General features: G+C 39.1%; 1 protein-coding gene across 4 annotated transcripts in view; it reads left to right on the forward strand.

Moving 5' to 3' along the window:
• The window catches only part of schip1 (schwannomin interacting protein 1), a 248954-nt gene that overhangs the window by 200933 nt on the left and 24002 nt on the right, over positions 1-24019 (forward strand). Inside the window, exons 1-2 of one of the 4 annotated variants that reach the window (XM_058079063.2) lie at positions 5700-6113; positions 9839-10609. In XM_058079063.2, coding sequence (XP_057935046.2) covers positions 6105-6113; positions 9839-10609 — 780 coding nt within the window. In that variant the 5' untranslated portion in view covers positions 5700-6104. Of the gene's footprint in view, positions 1-5699; positions 6114-6670; positions 6878-9838; positions 10610-15304; positions 15431-24019 lie in introns of those variants that run through there. The other 3 variants (XM_058079062.2, XM_058079059.2, XM_058079066.2) reach the window with 3 other exon arrangements.

The raw sequence follows: 24019 nt of genomic DNA on the forward strand, positions 1-24019 counted from the left end.
CTCCTATAGATGCTGTAGATGGAGGATAGGTTGTTATAAGGGCGTTGGGGGTTGTTTCGAACCTCACTGAATTACATTTTGACACACGGTGTAGCCACAACACTTACGGCATATCTTCTCAGGGGACATACACCACAGAAATGAAACTATGATGTATTTTAGAGTAGTCAGTGTACAGCTTGTAAAGCGGTATAGATACTATAGTACTATATGCTGACAATTAATCAACACATTGCTGTTATTGTCTAAATAACTGTTTCCTAACTTGTATTAAGCCAAGGTACATATGAAACGTGAAGAATTATTTACATTCGGACATCTTGTGCAGGGGTGTCCAAATTGTAGCTTATTAAACTTATTAAGTTGTACATCATATAGTTCAAGAAAAAACGGATATTTTTTACATTTTCCAAATAGTTCAACTTTCTTCTTCATTAATCTTTATATATTTTATTTTGGTCATATTATGAACCAATTCTTATCATATATAGACTTTAGTCCAATAATATTACTTTTTCCCCAACCTAACTTTCCAAAGTGTACAACTTTATTTAGATTTCTGTGTTTCAAGTATTCCGACTTAAAAAAAAACTTTAAAAAACGTTTAAATACATAAAAAAATAAAAATAAAAAACATTTCAACTAAGTCCATAGTCCTAGTCAAATATTATTAATCACAATATTCACTGTTTATTCTTAAATAAATTACGTTTTCCTCTTCATATTTTGACTACTGTATATTCTCTTCATTTTCCAACTGCTTAAATTTTCAACTTGTAATTTTCTTTCATAATATTATGACAAAGAAAAATAGCATTTCTTTATTTGATGCTTTTAAAATGCTGTTATTTGTCCTTATCTGGCATAGCGCTTGGGGCTCACTGTTAATAATAATAATAATAATAATAAAGATGTTGTCTTGCCAACAGTCAGATGGTAGTCGCATCATGGTCTGAGGCTGCACGAGTGCTACCAGGGAGCTACGGTTCTTTAAGGGAAGGATGGACTTGTGAAGGAGAACATGATGACAGTGACAGTAGAGAATAACATTGACGTGTCAACCATTGAGAGATGAGCTATTTTGTTGAAATTATTAGCGTGTATGGAAATGCGTTCCAAACACAGACGTCTCCTTCTCAACTCCAAAACATTTTAGTTGAGGTAAAGGTATACTGTATAAAAATTGCCAGCTCGTACAGTTGGTGTACAGGAGCGGACAATATCTCAACATAAAAGTGACATTTAAGTGGCTGGAGGGTGTATGAACTCTTGGTGCTCACATTCTGTCAAGATGAAAAAGGAAAAGTGCCCTCAGATGACTTTACCACTCTTCACTTTCTTCTCCGCTACGGCCAAGCACTGTTTGGGGAATTGGGGGAGACAAAACGAGGAGAGGAGGAGTGGAGAGCCTGATAAGAGAGGTGGAGGAATGGAGTGTCAGCACTAGTCTGGGTGGACTCCTGCTGGCTTCACTTTGGGGGAAATCGGTCCCCATTGTAATGAGAGGAGAAGCTCAGTCGGGGGTCTTTGAAGTTCCACCGCGTGACGGCATGGGTGAACTCTTTTGCTGGTATGAATTCAAACATGTCTGAGCACAGGTTTTCTCTCTCTAACAGATACACATTTTTGGCTGGCAACGTGCATGTGATGGAACACTCCTCTATGTATCCAGCTAGCCAATTTGTGCACCCCTTATATACATGTTCTTGGAAGTAGTGTTGACAGTAAAAGAAACGTTAGCTCCTTGGCTCTGTTAGCACGGTTGGGTTGGTCATGTGTGAACGCAGTCCACTAAACCCAGGACCGAACAGGCGGACCGAGATCACCTGAGAGGTGCTGATTGAGGCAAGTCATTCCAGTAGAGACTGTCTGAAAGCCGATCTGCCTAACGGTCAATAGCCACGTTTACATGAGGAGTTTTTCTCTTTCCGAATGGAATCTTTCCGAATGACCTTTCCGAAAGCAATGGTATCCATGGAAAGGAATATTCCAATCGCGTGTCTACATGCGCCGTTATAATCAACCAGAATAGTCAATGGGGCATGCCCAGTAAAACATAAACACCAACATCACGTGATACCGACTTCCTCCAGTTTTTCTTTCACTTGTTGGAATAACTCCTTGGTCTTGAAATTTAGTTTGAATCAAAAACAAACGCAGAACTGAGAGAACGCAGAACGCAGTCTGACAACTTTCCGTTTGAGCGGGTACAAGATACCTCAATCGGATTGGGGAAAGGAATATTCCACCCCTGGGAATCCCATTATATATTCATTGGGATTGGCACTTTTCTTTGGGAATAGGTGTATACAAAGGTTACATTCTTTCCGTTTGAGCAAATAACCCAAATGGAATTGGAATATTTGGGTCCATGTAAACATGGCTAGTGTTACGTAGTGCGCTTGAACCCCCGATCACAATTTATATTCTCTTCGCAACGTCTCAACTGGTAAATAATGTCTGAGTCGATATGCCTCAATTCGGATGCAATTTTTTCCCAATTTCTGTCGGAGGTCAGCTCCAACTGTGTCAGGTTGTTGAGGGATCTAGCGTGAACATCTCTTTTTAGGTCCAACTACAAATTGTTGATTAGATTAAGATCTGGGCTTTGGCTTGTCCTTGGTTTTACCAATGTTTTTCCATGTTCATGTCCCTCGTCCACCTGTTTTTGGAGAAGCATTCCCAAAACATGATGTTGCCAGCACCATTTGATGTTGCCAAACATCACATCTCATCTGAAGGACAAAAACCAAAGAGATTTCATGTGAGGTTTCTCTCTGGCACTCTGTCATCCAGCTTGGCTTGGTGAAGAACCCGAGGAACAGTTGCATATACCGTCTCTCTCACCTCCCATTTCTACTTCTTCATCATGGATTTAACTGGACACTATGGGATGGCCAGTGAGTTGTAAATCTTCTGGTAGCCACTCCCTCTTCGATACTTTTCATTTAGATTTTTCTGAGTATCTCGGGTTCTTTTGTCTGCATGTTGCAATTGTAGCAGGAATACTAATGAACCAGAGTCTGCACCTCCCCGACACGGGTGGTGTTTTTTGACTGCATCCACTTGACGCACCTTGCCAGATGATCTCCATTTCTCTACCTGTGACACTGCAGGCATCAACGGAATGAGATCAGTCACTTTCTTTCAAAAGGGTGAATATTTATGCAAACACTTGTACCTGATAGATGTTTCATTCATTGACAGCAGGTGATGAGAATCTATTTTCACATAGACGTGAAATGACTTTTTTTTAATACCATCGACCATGATGGCTGAAACATCCAAGAAGGGTGAAAAACCTTTGAAAGGCTTTGTAAACTAACAAAAATACTCAAGTGAACGCTAACCAAACTGCACTCAAGTGCAAGCCAAGCATCTTTTTTTAATGTTTGCTACAAGCAGGAATACACGTTTTGCACTTTTGATCTTAAAGTGGTTCTTAGTTGAGCTTCAGAATGAAAAAATAAGAAATGGTTGGAAGAAAAAAAGGCATTAAAGTGAACTAAGCTGATCAAAAGTTGACAGCACAGCCTTTAAAATGCAAAATGTGGGCAAAAATATGAATTGGATGTGATTTAGTATCATGGCATGTTCTCAAGAGCTGCAACAGCAAGGCCTCTCACGGTGGATGCAGTAAGACGGTCATTCCAAACTTCTTCAACCATCCTGAGGCTTAGGAATGAAAAAGTCAAATAGAAAAACCCCACAAATGTCCCAAGGATCCTATTGGCTGTCATCCTTGGCCCAAATGAAGGTTGTTACTGGTGCAGTCCAATAACCAGACACCATCTGCCGGAGAAGACTTTTAACAACAAAAAATGCCTCCTTCAAGGAATTTGCAGCAGAGCACCAACCATGGGACATTGAAAGGTGGAATTCTCCCTTGATGATCCTGGTGGCTTTCAGTGTTACTGGCATGACAAGGAGATCGCACCTGAAATGTTTTCCACACGGCACTGTATAGGGGGGTCCATCATTATCCTTTAATAGAATAATGGAGCTTCAGTTTGTGCAGGGGTGTAAAACGGCAACTGGCTATGTGGAGATGTTGCAGGGAGCATCCCTCATGACAGTGGATGATCTCTTTTTTTACTCCTTTTTCAACATTTTATTTCTATTTTAGGAGGGGGGGCTGTTTTTTGTTGCTACAGTCTTAAAGTCTATTAAGTTTAAATACTGATACAATTAATCTTCAAACAGGGAAGAACTACATTTGAAACACTTGGCAAAATGTCTTTGGAACTAATTGTCCATGTACTAAGTCATTGGGCGTTGGTCTCAAGATTATAACAATTTGAAGGTATTTGTATTATATGTCTGCTAGCATGGTTCTCTGGTTCCACTGAATATTACTTATTGTGTGGAAATACGGGGTAATAACTATAAAAAGCAATCTTCACTGGCTAAATGTACTGCAAAAAAGGTCAGTAAGGATAATTCATAATGCCGCCTACAGAGAATATACTAACTCCTTATTTCTAAAATCACAAATACGTCAAATCTTCAATCAGCTAAAATAATGCATAAGGCTAAAAACAAGCAATTAGCTAAAAATGTCATCCAATACTTCTCTACAAGAGAGGAGAAATATGATCTCAGGGAAGAAGTACATTTGCTAGGACTACGTTATGCTAGCCATAGCATTTCAGTATGTGGAATCAAACTATGGAATGGATTGAGTAAGGAAATCAAACAATGCACAACGATGAGCCAATTCAAGAAACAATACAAGCAGTTGATGTTTGCTAAATACAAGGATGAAGAGTCTTGAACCAGTCATGATGTGCTATATATATCACTATATTGACACGCACTATGGTACCCATTATGGCATTGGATGCTCATATCACCCAGTACTTTGGTACGGGACAAAAAATAAAAATTAAAAAAAAATGTTAAAAACTAAAAAAAAATTAACAAAAATTAATAAAATATATTAATAAATAAAATAAATTTGCTAAATACAAGGATGAAGAGTCTTGAACCAGTCATGATGTGCTATATATATCACTATATTGACACGCACTATGGTACCCATTATGGCATTGGATGCTCATATCACCCAGTACTTAGGTACGTGACAAAAATAAAAAAAATATTATTAGGAAAGCAGGAAGTGAACAAATGTAACAGTTAGTGATTGTAAAAGTACCAGATGGAGGGGTAGGATTTAATAAGCTTTGCTTCTTCCTACTCCTTTTGGACATGTGGAACTGTGAACTGATTATGGGATGCATTCAATTGTAATCTGATGCATGTTCAAATGAAATAAAACCATTACCATTACCATTACCATTACCATTACCATTACCATTACCATTACCATTACCATTACCATATTTCACTCTAATGCTTGTCAATGCTCAAAATTGCAAATGCAATGCAAACAAGTCGATGTAAACAGTGGCTGCGGGGAGGCAGGTTCTGTATCTGAAGACTTAGAGGACACTCTAAATTCAGAACAGTAGAAGAAGTGTTTAATAATTCACCCAAATAGTTTCCTCTGTCCCTCCCTCCTCTCTCTCTCTCCCTCTCTCTCTCCCTCTCTCTCCCTCTCTCTACCATTTGCAAGGTCAGTGCTAGTCCTGTGTCGTCACTTTCTCACAGAGACGCCGCGCTTTTAGAAGGAGCTTGATGTGACTGTTTAAATGGACCAGGATTGCAACTTGTAAGCAGCATTTAAACCTACCAGCACTACCAGCACTACCAGCACTACCAGCACTACCAGCACTACCACTCCACTCCACTCCACTCCACGCACGGAGGGACGAGAGAGGAGTGAGCGCTTTGCTTGTCGTCACCCCTTTGGATTTGAAACCATCCTCCTTATTTATTTATTCACATTTCTCTCCCCCACGCACACATACACGCACACGCACACGCACGCAGCTATGCCGGGACCCAGATGTCCTCTTCCTCCCCGGGCTGTCTGTCATTTTGGTGGCCGAGCCGGCACCGCCAGCCGCCCTTAATAAGGATACATCTGACGCTGCCGCTGCTGCCGCTGCTGCCGCTGCTGCTTTTGGGAGCCAAGCGGGATAGCTGTGATTTTTTTTACACTTTAACGATGTCTTGAGACGTGGAGGTGGGAATCTTACAAGATGATGACAGTGAGTAGAAAAATGACACACCGCATGCATGCCGGGAAATGCTGTGTTGGTGTTCATTATAGCACGTATGGGCGTTTCTGTCACTGAATGTGAAGTGGAAGGGGTGGGTGTGGGGGGGTGTCGGGTTCCTGTGGGGAGTTTCAGGGAACATTACATCATTACTGTACGGCGAATGACTCTGCAAATGAGGCTGAAATTAGCGCATAATGACAGGTGTAGTGCATACGTCACAGAGTGGCTTTTTTGCAACGACCCCCACCCTACCCACTCATTTGGGGTGAATGTGGGGGGCTCGGTGCAGCTGTTATTGTGCAGGCAGCCTTGTGTTGTTGGCCAAACAAAATCCAGGCTGTGTTTGTGTGCATGGTGTTCGTTAATCCCGCCGTGGATCAGCTTTACTGCTCCAGGATGCAGTCTTGCAGGGACCCCCCCACCTCACCCCCCCACTCCACTCCCGTCACCCTCTCCCGCCCTATGCCTGTCTTTCTCATAAACAGGCACTTTAACTGATTGCAATATTGCACTGTAGTTCATGGCGCTCATATTCGCAAACCTCTTCTGTTCCGAGTCGGAACAAATCGGATTAACACTTTTTTTGTGTTTGCAAGCCGCGCTTTGGGAGCATTGCAAAAGCACTCTTCTCACTTTTTGAGAGGCAAAAAAAGCCGGTTTGATTTATTGTTTTTACAGCACACGCATGAAGGCGTACACGGCCAAGAGGAGAAGCACTGGGTGACGGCGTGGTGCGTTTGATGACCACCTCGGTAATGTTGATTTCAGTGTGACGGCCGTTGTATGTCTGCTTTAAAACCCCAACATGAGTGAACCCTGAGTTTGTTTTCTCACCAGGGATCCACCCATGTGGAGGTTTTGTGTGATATTTTGTCATGCTTTCGTGACAATATCTGTATGCGCAACATTTGGTGCTTTTGGGTGCTATCTCATCTCATTAAGTCTGATTTTGCCACTCTGAAATACTAAAACATGAAAAGATGCAACTTTGGGTATTTTGTAAAGCAACACATGTCGATATGCTAAGAAGTTAGATACATTTCAGGAAAAACTGCATCTCAGCTTTGTGTGTAGATGAAAAACCATATTGGTTGGAAATCCGGTCTTTGGTCTTTTTTTTCAATTATTATTGTGTTTTTCAATTTCCAACTATTTCAACTTTCTTCTTGCAATATTATGGCTTGATCCCCATAATATTTTGACTTTATTATTTTAAAATTACAGCTGTTTTTTCCTAATTCTTTATATAGTATATATTCTTATTACATTTTAGTTTTTTTCTTTCTACAATGAAACTTTTTTTCTTAGTATTAATATTTTCCAACTCTTTAAACTTTTTTTTCTTGGAAATGTTTGCTTAATATTGGGATTTTATTCCCATAACAGTATAACTTTTTCCTCTCCCACATTTATCAACTATTTTGTACATTTAAAGCAGCTTTGACAAAGTTTGCTAAACTATAATATTTTTGGGAGGTTTGATGTGAAAATTTGTCATGAAAATTTGCCCTGCTTTAATGATAAATACCAACCATGTATGACTGCACATTGCCATTAGATACACAAGCCCATCTGTGTGTTTGCTTTAAAAAGTCTATCTAATGAAGACTTGATGTTTACTGGTAAGAAATGATGACTAACCTAAAGACCTGATGTATACTGGTTAGAAATGATATAGTAACCCAAAGACCTGGTGTATCCTGGTAAGAAATTATGACTAACCCAAAGACCTGAAGTACACTGGTTAGAAATGACGACTAACCCAAAGACCTGATGAAATGATGACTAACCAAAGACCTGATGTATACTGGTAAGAAACTATGACTAACCCAAAGACCTGATGTGTACTGGTAAGAAATGATGACCAACCCAAATACCCAACCCAAATACCTGTATACTGGTAAGAAACTATGACTAACCCAAAGACCTGATGTATACTGGTAAGAAATGATATATTAACCCAAAGACCTGATGTATACTGGTAAGAAACGATGACTAACCCAAAGACCGGATGTATACTGGTAGGAAACGATGACTAACCCAAAGACCTGATGTATACTGGTAAGAAATGATATATTAACCCAAAGACCTGATGTATACTGGTAAGAAACGATGACTAACCCAAAGACCTGATGTATACTGGTAAGAAACTATGACTAACCCAAAGACCTGATGTATGTATACTGGTAGGAAACGATGACTAACCCAAAGACCTGATGTATACTGGTAAGAAATGATATAGTAACCCAAAGACCTGATGTATACTGGTAAGAAACGATGACTAACCCAAAGACCTGATGTATACTGGTAAGAAATGATATATTAACCCAAAGACCTGATGTATACTGGTAAGAAACGATGACTAACCCAAAGACCGGATGTATACTGGTAAGAAATGATATAGTAACCCAAAGACCTGATGTATACTGGTAAGAAACTATGACTAACCCAAAGACCGGATGTATACTGGTAAGAAACTATGACTAACCCAAAGACCTGAAGTATACTGGTAAGAAATGAGGACTAACCCAAAGACCTGATGTACACTGGTAAGAAACTATGACTAACCCAAAGACCTGATGTACACTGGTAAGAAACTATGACTAACCCAAAGACCGGATGTATACTGGTAAGAAATGATATAGTAACCCAAAGACCGGATGTATACTGGTAAGAAACGATGACTAACCCAAAGACCTGATGTATACTGGTAAGAAACGATGACTAACCCAAAGACCTGATGTATACTGGTAAGAAACGATGACTAACCCAAAGACCGGATGTATACTGGTAAGAAACGATGACTAACCCAAAGACCTGATGTATACTGGTAAGAAACTATGACTAACCCAAAGACCGGATGTATACTGGTAAGAAACTATGACTAACCCAAAGACCGGATGTATACTGGTAAGAAACTATGACTAACCCAAAGACTTGAGGTATACTGGTAAGAAACTATGACTAACCCAAAGACCGGATGTATACTGGTAAGAAACTATGACTAACCCAAAGACTTGAGGTATACTGGTAAGAAACTATGACTAACCCAAAGACCTGATATATACTGGTAAGAAATGATGACTAACCATATTTCGATGGTGTCACCCGCGGGAGGTCTTTGTGTATCATTTCTTTTTCTGAGGGTCATAAATTTACGGTTGTGCTGCAAGAAGCCTACCGCCTCTCTGACGGATGTTCAGGTCAGGTGGAGATCTCTTGTAAACAATGCAGACGGTTTCATTACCTGTGAAGTAATCAGTCATGCAGTGATTGCGGGGGGGGGGGGGGGGGGGGGGAGTGGGGAGCACACAGTCAAGGTTACCCTCGGGAGCTCGGGTTCGTGTCAGTGTGTGTGCTGATGTGTCTGTCACTTATCGGAAGCCATTGAAGCACTCTGCTTTTGTCGCTGTGGGGCGGCCATACTGTGATATGAAGCTGGTGATCGGTGGTCCACTGAAAAGGAGCGTTGGTCTTCCAGGACACAGTGGCTTGTCGACTGCGTTTGTGCTCGTGATCATTTTGTGCTCGTTTTTGCAGTCCTCTATTGCTTTTGCATTACTGACACGTGACTTTTAGTGAGTACAGTCTACCCACAATGCTTTGAATTGCACAGCCCGTAGGGGGCGCTGCTTATGTCATTTACAGACATGACTGCAACCTTTCTTCTGCCCTGTGTCTAACGCCACATGACCTCTTTTGTGACATTGCAGGATTACCGGGAGGATGGCATGGACCTGGGGAGCGATGCGTCCAGCCGCTCCAGTTCAGAGTCCAACTCCAACAAGGTTACGCCCTGCTCCCCTTCGCCTGACCTGGCCACGCTGGATGGCTACAAATCATCCCCTTCTCTGGACCTTGTCACCCTCGAGGACTATGAGGAGGATGAGGACTACCAAGAGTACAAGAAGAAGGTGATAGAGGAGTGGGAGAGTGAGTACGGAGACGACTGCGCCTCCCCACAGGCTCCTGGTCAAGAGGAAAGCCGAGGAGGCGTCACGGGGCCCGAAGAGGTCAGCGAGGGCTACAGGAAGAACAGTCGCGGCCTCAGCGATGAATTACAGGATGTGAAAACCGCTCCTCCCCTCCCGGCCCCCAACAGACGCACTACCACCTCCATCACCGGCGCCCCAGAGGAACTCCAACAAAACGGAAATGTGATTTTGCCCCGCAGCAACCAGCTCCACTCCCCTGGTACACCGCAGGGGGGGTTGACAGGGACTGCCAAGCGCAGACACCACAGCTTCAGCCAAGGCAGGGGGGACCGCAGCGCCGGTAGGGGCAGCGGTGGAGGAGACGGTGCCGGGACGCTAGGATGTATGGGGGGTTACGGACAGGAGGACGGCGTCGAGGAAGAGACTCTGCCCACCATGGACTGGGCGGCGCTGGAGAGGCACCTGGCGGGGCTGCAGTGCCGAGAGCAGGAGAACCAAAACCTCAATCACAACCAGAACCACAACGTGGGCAAGACCAGCTACACCTCAGTAAGTGGGCTTTTTCTTTCCATGAGTGGACTGTGGATCACAGACTTTTCCAAGCTGTGTTGGGCTGCTCTAATCCAGCACTTATCCGTGTCAGATGGACTGGAGATACACACGCTTGGGTTAGCTGGAGTGAAGAACAGGGATTAGAGAGCTAATGTAGCGCTAAGCTATGTGGTCCGGCTATTAACCTGACCGCCGTGGAAGTTGGGTCTGCACAGCTGGAGGGGAAGTTGTTGTTCAGGGAGGATGGGCCAACCTAAAACTGACAGACATGGTTGTTGTATTATGAGCACCATCTCAGGCAAAAGTATTGGGACACTGAGGAAACTGTCGAGTTGCGTTGCGGCGGCTTCCTCTCTCTTGGAGTTTGTCATGGAAGGACGGGTGATGGGTGTCAGGAAACTAAAGAATCAGAACCTAGCCCTCTTTGGTCAATTGGTGGAAGAATATGACAGGGGTGTCCAAAGTGCAGCCCAGGGGCCCTCTACTTTCTAAAAATATAATTTAACAAGAAAAAAAAATCAACAGTAACTTTAATTTGAAAAAAATGTAAAAGAAAATTTGTAATCCAGCAAGAATAAGATGTAATTTTACAAGAATACAGCATTAACAACATGAGGAAAAAGTAACATTTTAGTTTTATGAATATGAAATATTAAAAAAGCTGTAATATTAATAAAAAAACAGTAACTTTAATTTGAAAAAAAATTCAAAGAAAATTTGTAATCCAGCAAGACTAAGATGTAATTTTACAAGAATACAGCATTAACAACATGAGGAAAAAGTAACATTTTAGTTTTATGAATATGAAATATTAAAAAGCTGTAATATTAATAAAAAACTGAACTTTAATTTGAAAAAAAATTTAAAGAAAATTTGTAATCTAGCAAGAATAAGATATAATTTTACAAGAATACAACATTAACAATATGAGGGAAAAGTAACATTTTAGTTTTGTGAATATGAAATATTAAAGAAAAAAGCCGTAATATTAATAAAAAAACAGTGACTTTAATTTGAAAAAAATGTAAAAGAAAATTTGTAATCCAGCAACAATAAACTGTAATTTTACAAGAATACGACATTAACAATATGAGGAAAAAGTAACATTTTAGTTTTATGAATATGAAATATTAAAAAAAGCTGTAATATTAATAAAAAACAGTAACTTTAATTTGAAAAAAAAATTAAAAGAAAATTTGTAATCTAGCAAGAATAAGCAGTAATTTTACAAGAATACAGCATATGAGGGAAAAGTAACATTTTAGCCTCATGAATATGAAATATTAAAGAAAAAAGCCGTAAAAAGAATAAAAAACAGTAACTTTAATTTGAAAAAAATTTAAAAGAAAATTTGTAATCTAACAAGAATAAGATGTAATTTTACAATAATACAGCATTAACAATATGAGGAGAAAGTAACATTTTAGTCTTATGAATATTAAATATTAAAGAAAAAGTAATATTAATAAAAAACAAACACAAAAATGAGACGAGGGAAAAGTTGCAATATACTAACAATGTCAAATTATTATTGAAAGAAAATCATAATATTACACAAAAAACATTTACTCAAAGAAAGTTGAAATATTTGGAAAATGAAAAACACAACAACAACAAAAATGGAAGGAATAGCTGTAATTTTATGTGAATAAAGTCCAAATATTAAGAGACAAATGTCACATTCGCTGGGACACCCCTGGTATAACCAATCATATTACACTGAGGAACAACAGCCGAGCCAAAAGATTGTAACTTTCTGCCCTGCAAACAGGGGAAGGATATACAGTATCAGGATATATAACAGTACTGTGTATCTGTTGCTCCGGTCATGTGTTGTTTCTACCACTAGATGGTAGTGTTGCCTTGGTAGGTTTGCATAGAGGCCTGTCATCCTGCCACAAGAACTGCATCTTACGGTTATACGCTCAATCTCCTGAGATCAGTTAGTTGCAATCCCAAGAGAGAGCAGATTTGTTTTCTCTACGGCTGCAAGAGGATGTCACCTCCAATGAAGGAGCCAGATAAATACATTTGTACACAGAGAGCTTGCATGCAGTGCAAATAAGCACTAAGTGATGCTGAATGGCTGGTTTGAATGCAGCTGCAGATGTTGGCTCCTTTTGCTATGCAAAGACCTTTTTCTTTCCTCAGTGCACGCCGACAATGGTTGCAGCCAATGCCATTGTGTGTGTGTGTGTGTGTGTGTGTGAGACTCCTGCCTCCCTGAGGCATGTCAGGAATGCAGTGGGAGAAGTGAGGAGGGGGGTTTTAGAGAGGAAAGGGAGCGGAAAGAAGAAGATGATATCTTTAAGGTTGAAGTAGTTCAGCCACGTGGCTCAATTGGTGAGACTTGCTGGAAGATTGGCTCCAGGAATGCCGTAATTAATGGAATGCTCACCTGTGTTTGTAGTATATCCCATGTGGTATCGTTGACCTGCGTGGATGAAAGGCTCCTAAAAGAGTAGGGATGTTCTCATGCACCCTCCTGGTGTACACAGGAGCAGGAGCAGGTTTGTACTTGGAACGGTGTGGTGCTGATAAGAACGTGGAATCAGACACCTGAGCAATGGGATGAGGTGATACAACAGAGCAAAGATAATTGGAACCTTGGAACCTTGGAACCTTGTGTTGACCCTCTGCCAAGTGGATCATAGTAGTGGGTAATATAGCGTCAAACTTTTCCGGCACCAAATGGTAGGATTTTATCTATGACAGGAACTAATATTTTGACTTTAATTCTACACTAGTGTAACTGTAAATTACCGATATCAGCAAAAACAATAAGATATCCGTTGATATTGGTATCTGATTTTTTTCCCGATCATGAAAACTGATTCTTTAAAAAGCGCAGTATGTCATGTTACACACATCGGTATTATATATCGGTATCGTTAAATGAGAGTGAGACAGTATCGGCATCGGAAAAAAAGACGATATCAGGCATCCCTACTTTTTTTTATCAAAGTAAGTTTTTTTTTATTATGACTTTATTTTGTTTATTCTTGAAGATTTAGAACCTTTTTTTTGTTAAAATACAACTTTTTTCTTGAATATGCCGACTTTGATTCCCATTCAATTTCCGCTGTTGTCTATTTGAAATGTTTTATTATATTATATGTATTTTTATGATGTTATTATGACTTTATTCACATAATAGCTTCAGTGAGTCACTGAGTTTTTCCCCAAGCTCATTTTCCAAAAGTTAAAACAATTTTTTGTTAGTTTCACATAATTTTATGATTACAAAAAGTATATTTTATGCTCCTAAAACAATGTTATTTTCCCTCATAATATTACAAGCTTACTTCTTGATTTTTTTCTTGGTATTTTGCAAGTTTTTCTGTTGATATTTTTTTACTTTATTCCTGTAAAATTATTGCTGATTTTTCAATTTTTGCCTTTGTTGTTCTTTCTTTTGTTTGTTTTTTTTTAAGAACACGAGGTGCATTTAGGGACATTATTATTATTATTTCAGTCATGTTTTTAAGGTCACATGTAAAAGGTAAATATTTGAGGGGGAACATTCCAGTCTGATCCATGAAAGGAACAGCAGGGATAGAAAGGGTAATGGATGGACATTATTTCCTTCTCCTCCACCAGGGGACCTGGGAACGTTTTAATCCTGGAATTGGCAGGACTTAGCAGACACCCAAAGGGAAGGGAAGTGAGGAAAGGAGGGGAGGGATGCTTTTAAAATGTTGTTAAATATTTAGACACCCCGCCTGTTGGGGCCAAGCAGCCAGACGATGTGTTTGTGTTGGATGTAGCTTTGGGGGGAGGGGGGGTTCAGTCCAGGGGGATATCTTTATGCTCTGCAGAACGTATGGACACAGAGGAGCCCATAAGCTTCTAATCTTTAGCGGTCAATTTGTTCCGTGATGGACATGTCTCCGTGGCAACAAGAAAAGGGTTGGAAGAATTCATCTTGGTATACCGGTATGTAGAAAGTATGGGCCAAGCCTAGGAGGCATAGTGCTGCATATACGGTAAGAGGATTACCATTCAGCACAAGGTCTGTCTGCCTACAATGGAAAACAACTGTGCTTTTTTTAAGCAAAAGTCTCCTTGAAGAGTGTGATTTGTGTATTTCTTTGTATGCGGTAGACTTGATGTTATTACATGCTCATTGTGCGGTTGGATGTGTCTTCTCTGTGCCGTTTGAGCAAGTTTAAAACACAGAAAAGGTCGACGAGCATCTTCTTTCGGGAAAATGATGCCCAAGCACGGTATATAAAGCATGAGAACTGAAATAACCCAAGTAGAGGCGACGTGGAGATGGTCTGGCCCAGAAAAAGCATACAAGAGCAGAAGAAAATGAAAGGATGAGGCTGTCGTGGAGAAAAACCACACTGGACTCTATGATTATCTTGAAGAAGTGGGCTCACCTCCCTGCAATAATAACATAACAACTACGCTCAGTTCTCAGGCGACGCCACATGTTCTATATGTGGAGGTTGGAGTACGTGTCAGGATGGGAACCAAGTGGAAAATGAGGGTGCAGGGCAGGTGTGGAGGGACCCCTGAGACTTTAGCTTCAACCCTAAGCACTGCTCTTCCTGTGTGTGTGTGTGTGTGTGTGTGTGTGTGTGTGTGTGTGCACAACCAGCTGAAACACGCCCGGCCCTCCAGGTCTTGCACACACTTGCACCGCCTCTGTCTGAAAGTTGGGCAGTTAGTCTCATTGTATCAACGCTATCTGCTCCCTTCATGGTCAGCGTTGGCAGAGGTGCTGTTTTCTTTTGTTTTTGTCAATGTGGAGTATTTCTCACCTCATTTTTAACCTTGGATTCCTCACACAGAGCCGGGCGCTTAACTCAGGTAGAGCACACCCTGAACTACTGATAGCTACTACTGACTGAATAACATTTCCGTAGCCGTCAGCTTGCAAAATGTGACATAGTTGGGCAACAGGTCTGCCAAAGATCGTCTTCAGGCTTCAGGCTATGCATTCTTGTGGGCTCAGGTTGTATGTACAAACGCGAGCCGTGTGTGCATACTTGGGCAATATGCAGCACACGTGTGTTTGAATCCTGCTTTAAATCAGTAAGACGCATACAGCACAGCACCCATTGTGAATGGCCCAACGTTGTCCACTTTGATATAAGTAGTTACTCCATATGTACAGTATGTATATTTCAAGAAAAAAAATGCATTTCAGGTTTGTCATATAGGTGAAAAAATATTATTATTATCAGCTTCTCTCGTTGCCCTTTTTCCATAATTTTGCTGGTTTTGTTTTTTTAATTTTCTAAATAATATTGGTAAATTTTCTTCTCCTAGTGTTGTGAATGTATTCCCATAATATTTTGACTTCCCAGAACGTCATAACTTTCCCCCCCAACCTAATTTTCCAACAATTACAACTTGTTTGTTTATTTTGTTTCTCATATGATCATACCCCTAAAATGACATTATTTTTCTTTACTGGGCAAACTTTTTTGGATAGAATATTACTTTTTTCTATTAATATTTTGACTTTATTCTCACAAAATTAGACATTTTTTGAACTATTTCCAACTTTCTTCTTGCAAATTGTTTTCCTGTAATATTGTGACTTTATGCCCGTAATAGATTTACTTTTTTCCCCGACCTAATTTTCCAAAAATGTAAAATTTTTTTGTTTGTTTCTCATAAGTTTGTTGTTTATAAGTTTATTTTCAACCTGAACGCCCGATCCAAAAGACGTATTTCTACGTCTTTTATGTTTTTTGTATGAGAGGCAAAAAAGATACAGTCCAAGTGCATAATAGAACAGATATCATGTTTAGTGCAGTTTAAAGCCGTAAAAACCAGCACAAAGTTGCATTAGATAAAACCTCGGCGCGGTTCTTCCCCAACAATCTAAACCTTCTAATATGGCCAGTTGAAAAATGTCTGGTCGGGAATGAGTTAAGAAGGCAAAAACGTACCACTTCCACACAGAATGTGAGGACAGTTTTTCTTTCCACTGTGTCATGTTGTACATGCCATTACTGACTCTATGCAGTGTGAAGGTAATGTCTCATCAATGTAACATTACTGACACATACAGTACAACTTATAACCTAATAATAGAACATAGTCAACCAGGAAGCAGCTATCATTTATTCATGAAATCATTTCTGAAACCACAACGTTTACTCCTTTACTCTTGACAAAACATGATCATAATGGACTCCTACTGCACGTTGCCACAGTTATTATTTTCTGACAAACACAAAGTGACGTTGTTGCTAAGTTGGATTGATTGCTAAGTCAGATTGACTTAAAGCGCTCTTATCTGGTGCCAAAGTACACTTTTACACGCCGCCTCATAATCAGCCCGCCTCTTAACAGGTAAACAAACACAAACATGTCTTTGTACCGCTGAGTAACGGTGAGTAACTTGAGGAGTGATTGGGTTAATGAACCTGCCGAGAGAGAGATGGCTGTGTTTTTGTGGAAAAACTTTCTTCACATTCCTCGTCCACACACACACACACACACCGGGTAATCCTCCTGAGGGTCACTAAAATCACACCCTCTGATTCATTCATCCATGATTCAGCCTCTGATATCCACTCCACCCCTCACATTTCAACAACCATTATCTTATATGGTCTCAAGGGACATTTCTTTAAAAATTGAACATTTTTGTATATAATACCTGTTTATGACCTTCAAAATAGGCTTTTTAACAGTAGTAGAGTCCTCTGGACATGACATAACACCCCTATAGTCACCTTTACACTCATATTACCCAATATCTTACACATAATTACATTTTTAAAAAAAAATTTAATGCGCTGGCATCGTTTAACGAGAATAGAACATTGGAACATCATTTATAGGTCAGAAAAGTGGAAAAACATAATAAAACATGATAAGATAAATATCAACCGGTAGAGTGCAAAGGAGAAAGATATACACATTTCTTTAAAAATTGAACATTTTTGTATATAATACCTGTTTATGACCTTCAAAATAGGCTTTTTAACAGTAGTAGAGTCCTCTGGACATGACATAACACCCCTATAGTCACCTTTACACTCATATTACCCAATATCTTATACATAATTACATTAAAAAAAAAAATTTTAATGCGCTGGCATCGTTTAACGAGAATAGAACATTGGAACATCATTTATAGGTCAGAAAAGTGGAAAAACATAATAAAACATGATAAGATAAATATCAACCGGTAGAGTGCAAAGGAGAAAGATATACACATTTCTTTAAAAATTGAACATTTTTGTATATAATACCTGTTTATGACCTTCAAAATAGGCTTTTTAACAGTAGTAGAGTCCTCTGGACATGACATAACACCCCTATAGTCACCTTTACACTCATATTACCCAATATCTTATACATAATTACATTAAAAAAAAAATTTTTAATGCGCTGGCATCGTTTAACGAGAATAGAACATTGGAACATCATTTATAGGTCAGAAAAGTGGAAAAACATAATAAGTCCCTTTTAAAGTTTTAAGCATACTTGCAAAATTCAGCAGGGAAGCATTAACCACGGGAATAATGAACACAGACACACGTACAGTGTGACGTGTGTTTTTAGCTGAGTGGACGTAAACATTCATTTGGGTGGAGCTGAAACGTGACACGGTTCCTCTCTGCAACTAATTATAGCGTATGTGTTTGGGTGTGTGGGGCGGACCAGTGGGTCGTAAACATGGCGTGTTCATGTACACTGATAAAAATATCACTACGGACCACTTGGATAGTTTGGAAAGATGTTTCAGCTTTGTCATACTGTAGGTGGAAAAGCCAAGTCCTTGCTCTTTTTATGCCCGTTTTTTGCTGCTGTTTTATATTTTAATGTATTCAATTTATTCATTTCATATAATATATTTTTGCTTTAATATTTCAACATTATGCAACTAAAATTGTGCTCTTTTTGCTTCTAGCATCGCCACCATATTCTTGTAAAATTATGATATTTTTCTCGTAATATTTTCTCTTTGAATATTTAGCTGTTGGTTTTATTTCCGAAATATTTAAGCTTTTTTCTTCATTACCACAATAGTACAAAATAGTAATACTACCACACTTGATTTTGTTTTGTTTCTCATAATATTCTGACTTAAAAAATAACATATATTTTTAACTGTCTGCTACTAAAATGATGGTATTTTTCCTCATAATATTCTGAGTTTATCCTCATAAAACTGCAGCAGTTTTTTTTATTTCTGCTGTTTTTCCAACTATTCCATCTTTTGTCTTGTAAATTTTCATTGTGTAATATTCTGACTTTATACCCTTAATATTGTGACCATCATACCATAATATTATAACATTATAATTTTTTTGTCACATTTTTTTTTTGCTACTAAAATTGTTATTTTTCTTCATAATTTTATGACAAAATTGTCGGAAAATCAGGACTTTTTCTTGTTAGATTACAGCTTTTTTTAATATAATATCTTATATTATAAGATAATATGTATATCATATATAACATAATATATATATTATATTTATTCTTGTAAAATTACTTCAGATTTTTTTTTACAATGTCCCCAAAAGGCCCCCAGGCCGCACTTTGGATGCCCCTGCTCCTATAAGCCATGTTTAAATCTCATTTAGTACACGTGCAAAGGGTGGCTATTTTGGTCTCAGTCTTGTTTTACTGTGTGTGTTTCGTGTGTGTGTGTGCGTGTGTGCGTGTGTGTGTGTGTGGTGTACCCAAGCATGCTGAGTGCTTCATCTGTTGCCTTCGTCTCATCACAAAACAAAATAAATGGAGAGAAAAATGGAAGCACAATGGACCTTTAAGGTAGATGTAACTAAAGCATTCCATTATTATTCCCATGTTTACTGCCGGCCATGACGTCATTGGTTTTATGAGCACGGTTGCTGCTTTGACTCCTAGCACCTGGTCCATGAAGGATGGTGTCTACCTGCAAGTGTAATTGCCGCTCTGTCAGTCTTTAACCCAGTCTGTAAGTCACATGTTGGGACACGCGTCAAATGTGAGGTTTTACTACAGCCTGGTGGTCACAGCAGGCTCAGTCTCTCCACCAGCTATGGCAGGCCTCATTAGAAACAGCCTGGTGGATGAACACATCACACACACACACACACACGCACACACTCGTCCTCCCTGTCAGAGCGAGCTCATTACCGCCAGAATCTCGCCCTCACACTGAGCCAACCTGCTTCGCTATGCAGTGTTTTTGCACTGGCACAAAATGTCAGCACGCTAAAAGCATCTGGGCTGCCGTCTCCCCGCTGTGAGGGATGGCGAGGCCGTCAGCCACGAAGCCATGGAAGAGAAGGAGGGGGAAGATGGAGAGAAGTAATGAAACACAAGCATAGGTAGTTACAGTGAGAAAAAACACTGAGAAAAGGGGGCAGAAAAAAGCTAAAACAGTGGACAAGCTACTCCTCTTCAAGGAAACAGGATACTAAGACCTGTTAGAGCCCTCTAAACATGAAATAACACCCCTATAGTCACTCTGACGCTACTATTACCCAACATAGAAGACATAATAAGAGGAAATAAGACATAAATAACATGCTATGTTATTATGATCATTAGAAGGCAGGGTGATTGCTGCTCTAAGGTGTTATTTCTGCAGCTGTCTTCTTTTCTACTTTTTCACAACATAAACAATTTCAAAAAAAGTTCATTTTAAAAAAGTGTTTCAACTCCAAACTACTAACACAATATTATTTTTCCTTTATTTATTTTTTGTTAATTTTCTTCAAATTACGAAATATTTTGACTTTTATTCTCATAAAATGACGGCAGTTTTTAATTTGCCAATTATTTCACTTTTCTTCTAGTAAATTTTCTTCCTGTAGTTCTCACGTTACTTCCAGAATATTTTGACTTTATTCTCGTGACATCGGCAGCTAATTTTCTCCAAATGATGTACAACTTCTCGTAATATGACAACAAAAAGATTTCTTTAATATTTGAAACTTTATGCTACTAAAATGACTTTTTTTCATATTTATGACATTATTCTTGTAAAATTCTGACGTTTTGATTTCATTCTTGTAAAATGACCAAACCATTTTGCGGGTTTATCATTTTTTTCAGAAATGTTTGGACACCCGTGTTGTATACTCCACACCAAAAAACCCTTCACAAATCCATATTTTCAGTTAAAAAGCGAACATGTCTCAGTTGTCGTTTGTTGTCATCATCTGGCTCATTCCATATCGCTCTGAGATAATTGACTCACCATTAAGTATTCATATTTTGCATCTATAAATACGCCCACGCTGTGAGAGTTTAAACACATAGTGCGTGTGTGTTTGTGTTTGTGTTTGTGTGTGTGTGTGTGTGTGATGAGAGGAGGCGCCCGGGTGCTAAGAGTACACTGCCATGCTCCCTCACAGTGAGCGACACACTTAAAACGCCGTAGCGCCTGACTCCATTATGCATAATTCACATCGGACATGAGAGAAGATGGATCTCTTTCCCGTCAGCTCTTGCGTTTGACTCCGCCCTTGACTACTGAGGTTTGTGTGGCAGTGCTACGATCACAGTTTTAACTGAGTGCTGTTCCTCTACCAGTAATAAGGACGTGTTGCTTTCCATCCACCTGCCTCCCAGTGTAACCTTGACAACCACGTTCAGGTCAGCAGGGGGTAACTTTTGCCTCAACGCTGCCATGGTAATGGGAGCTGGGGGTTGCTATATCAAAGCGTGGATCAGAGATGCTCGTGGATAGGGTGGGTATGCTGCAAAGAGGAATTTGTATTCAGAGAGGAGAAGCGTGCAGGCTTTATGCTGGAACTCATACTCTTTACACTCTCATCTATTCTCATCTATTTAACAACACAAACCACTTTTTCAAGACGCCTTTTAGCAAAAAAAAAAAAAAAAGTAATATAAATGTCAACCGGTAGAGTGAAAAGGAGAAAGATATACACATTTCTTTCAAAATTGAACATTTTTGTATATAATACCTGTTTATGACCTTCAAAATAGGCTTTTTAACAGTAGTAGAGTCCTCTGGACATGACATAACACCCCTATAGTCACCTTTACACTCATATTACCCAATATCATACACATAATTAGAGAAAATAAGACAATTTTATTTTCAAGTGTTGTATTCCAGTGTTGAGTTTTAGCTTGGCATGGGTCACAGCCACATCGGTATTTATTATAATTATTATTTTTAATAGTATTATGAGAGATAATTCAAACCTGCAAAAGAAAAAATGCCTGTTGTTCCGGTAATCTAGTCCTGTCCCATTACTGACACCTAGTGACCAGTGCAGATGACTGCATTCACCAATTGAATGCCTTCTGAATGCCTTGTATTTGTATACTAGTTGGTTTAACCATGCGTATGCATAACAATGCTTGATTTCGGCCAAAAATTCATAAAATTAGATTTTTTTATTTGTATTTTATACGATTAAAAAATAACCATGAAACAGCAAGACTTGTGAATTATTGCTGTAAAACGGTGATAAAATAAAATTGACACTGCAACATTGGAAGGGACGATTGTACACCCTGGACTGGTTGCCAGCCAATCACATTCTGACTTTAATTCTGACTTTATTCCCATAATATTTTAACTTTATTCTCGTGATTGTAACATTACGACGTTATTCTCTTATTTACATATTTTTTCTGTTCATACTTTTTTTTGACATTTTCCCATTCATGCTGGTGGCAGTAGCCACGTCCTCCATCTCTTTGCCCGTTCCCACCAAGCTGACTGTGTTCCGCCTCATGTAGGCTGGAAAGCCTGGGGAAGCAACACCGTCCCTCCCATGCAAGTCCGTGTCATGCACGCATAATTCTATTCAGCCGGCGTGACGGGGTGCGGCCCGGCAGGTCAAACCGTATCAGGTCGTCCTCTCGCCGGGAGCTGAAAGACCTGAGCAGCGGGCTCATCGATCCAGATCCACGTCATTAATCAGAAGAGCGGTCTTTTCAGGAAGCGTGGCGTCATTGGACAGACGTCGATATCAGATGGAGAGATGTGCCTGAGGAGGGAGAGACCAAAATAACAACTGAAATGATGGATTCATAAATGACTAAGATATACACCCAAAAGAGGCAAATACGTATCTTAGTGGATTTGTTTGTTTTTACTGAGTTGGTTTTTGGAATCTTGTGAAAAAGCTCAACCAGGCGATGTACGGTAGGCACAGTGGAGGCTGAGGAGATAGGAGAGAGGATTACAGGAGCTGGCTGGCCCGCTGGTGGATTATGGGGAGTCCATCTGCCACCGCCCGAGATTATAATCCAACAGAGAGGCAGGCGGAGTTTGGCCAGGCTTGCCGGTTTCTTCCACTGCCAAAATACGGCTCGTACACTCGGCGGCTTCTTGCCTCCATTCTGTTAATAGAGCACAGACATCCAATAAGGCTCAAATGTTCATGGAAGTGACAAAAATACAGTTAGACTGAGATACAGTTGCTGCACCATGATGACCATGAGGCCGTAGATGTCCTTTTTTTCAAATGTCAGTCATTTCACAAGAATAAAGTCAAAATATTAAGACAAAAAGTTCAAATAAAGCTGTGAAATTACACAAATGAAAAAAACAATGAATAAAGTTGTAATTTGGGGAATATTAGGTTGCAGAAAAAATGATGATAATAGGTCAAAATATGGGAATAAGGTCAAAATTATGAGAAGAAAATGTGAAAGAACAAAGTTGAAATAGTTGGAAAGATAACATAAAAAATGGAAAAAAAACATATTATGAGAATAAAGTCAAAATACTACAAGAAAAACTTGTAATTTTACAAAAATGATCAACAATGACAATAATCTCATTTTATGGGCATAGAGTTGAAACATTCAAGAAAAAAAAGGTTTTTTTATCGTAATAATATGAAAAAGAGAACTAACTGATTTTTGGAACAATAGGTTAAGGGAAATGTTATAATATTATGAGAATAAAGTCATAATATCACAAAAAGAATATATGATCAATGGAAAAAAACAGATGTCATTTTATGAACATAAAGTCAAAATATTACAAGAAAAAGTTGTCATTTTACCAAAATGATCAATAATGAAAATAATGTCATTTTATGGGCATAGAGTTGAAACATTCAGGAATTTTTTTTAATCATAATATTATGAAAAACATAACAAAATGATTTTTGAAACAATAGGTTGGGGGAAATGTTATAATATTATGAGAATAAAGTCATAATATCACAAAAAGAATATATGATCAAATGGAAAAATAGATGTCATTTTATGAGCATAAAGTCAAAATGTTCCAAGAAAAAGTTGTCATTTTACCAAAATGATCAATAATGAAAATAATGTCATTTTATGGGCATAGAGTTGAAACATTCAAGAAAAAAAAGATTTTTTTTATGGTAATATTATGAAAAACATAACGATGTGATTTTTTTTAACATTAGGTTGGTGGAAATGTTATAATATTATGAGAATAAAGTCATAATATCACAAAAATAATAAATGATCAAA

Source organism: Doryrhamphus excisus, linkage group LG8 (genome assembly GCF_037039965.1).
Source record: "Doryrhamphus excisus strain RoL-2023G ecotype Guam linkage group LG8, RoL_Dexc_Guam_v1.1, whole genome shotgun sequence".
Classification (NCBI taxonomy): Eukaryota; Metazoa; Chordata; class Actinopteri; order Syngnathiformes; family Syngnathidae; genus Doryrhamphus; species Doryrhamphus excisus.